This window comes from Puma concolor, chromosome B4, assembly GCF_028749965.1.
Source record: "Puma concolor isolate L17-30 chromosome B4, mPumCon1.1.hap2, whole genome shotgun sequence".
Taxonomy (NCBI): Eukaryota; Metazoa; Chordata; class Mammalia; order Carnivora; family Felidae; genus Puma; species Puma concolor.
Window position 1 is genome coordinate 67138958 of NC_141673.1, and position 1308 is coordinate 67140265.

Genomic DNA, 1308 nt, shown 5'->3' on the forward strand with positions numbered 1-1308 from the left:
TCATCTTTTCACTGTGGTCTCTAGTCCTCTAGACTTTGAGGAGGGGGCTAAGCTGGAATCCAGGAAGAAGTCGCTTGCTGTCCTATTCCCCCTCAGTGGGGTATCACTTGGGATGAGCTGTCCCCAGAGCCTATGAAGGGCCCCCTTTACCTCTTGGTTCTTGAGGCTGTAAATAATGGGGTTGACCATAGGGGTGAATACAGTGTAGAGGACAGAGAAGGCCTTTCGGAGCAAGGGGGCCATGTGGTCTGTTGGGGCTACATAGACCACAATGAGAGTGCCATAATACACCCCGACCACACTGAGGTGGGAGGAACAGGTGGAGAAAGCTTTCTGTCTACCATGGCCTGAAGGTATTTGCAGCACAGTCCTTAAGATGAAGGCATAGGATGCCACAATCAACAGGAAGGGGACCAGTGTCAGAAAGCCTGAGATGCTCACTCCAGCTGCCCACATAACCCCCACATCTCCACAGAACAGCCCTACAACTGGAACAAAGTCACAGAAGTAGTGGTCGATCTCCCTGTTGCCAGGGCAGAGGGTCAGAGGGGCTGCCAGGGCCAGAGTGAAGGCAGAGAAAGAAAATCCACTGACCCAGACTCCAGCAGCCAGGCAGCCACACAACCATGGGCTCATCAGGACAGGGTAGCGAAGCGGGTGGCAGATGGCCAGGTAACGGTCATAGGACATAGCAGATAGCAGGAGGCACTCAACTGCAGCCAGCGAGGCAAACATGTAGAACTGGACCAGACAGCTGACCAGTGAGATGGCCTCCCTCCCTTTCAGGAAGCTCTGCAGCAGCTGAGGCATGATGGTGGAGGTGTAGCCAATCTCCAGCAAGGAGAAGTGGCAGAGGAAGAAGTACATGGGTGTGTGGAGTGTCCGACTGGAGGCCACAGCCAGCACAATGAGGGCGTTGCCCCCAACTGTTACCACATAGATGGCTAAAAAGAAGGTGAAGGGGAGGAAGCCCAGGTGTTGCAGCTCCCCAAAGCCAACCAGGATCAGCCAGGTGGTCTGGTTTTCACTATCACCACTGGACTGCTTCCTCATCTAGATCTGGGCCCAAGAGAAGAGAAAAAGGTTAACTTTAAATTTTTTTAATGTTTATTTATTTTTGAGAGAGACAGAGACAGAGGCAGAGTATGAGCAGGGGACGGGCAGAGAGAGGGAGACACAGAATCCAAAGCAGGCTCCAGGCTCTGAGCTGTCAGCATAGAGCCTAACGCGGGGTTCGAACTCACAGACTGCAAGATCATGACCTGAGCCGAAGTCGGCCATTTAACCAACTGAGCCACTCAGGCACCC

General features: G+C 53.2%; 1 protein-coding gene across 1 annotated transcript; it reads right to left on the reverse strand.

The window, feature by feature from the left end:
• LOC112867809 (olfactory receptor 11A1-like) lies at window positions 1-1053 on the reverse strand. The gene has a single exon (XM_025930847.1). The coding sequence runs from the start codon at window positions 1051-1053 to the stop codon at window positions 1-3; it is 1053 nt and encodes a 350-aa protein (XP_025786632.1).
• Window positions 1054-1308: the final 255 nt, after the last annotated feature.

Coding starts and splice junctions, on each gene's coding strand:
- LOC112867809 (XM_025930847.1), bottom strand. CDS start 1,053: ATGAGGAAGCAGTCCAGTGGTGATAGTGAAAACCAGACCACCTGGCTG.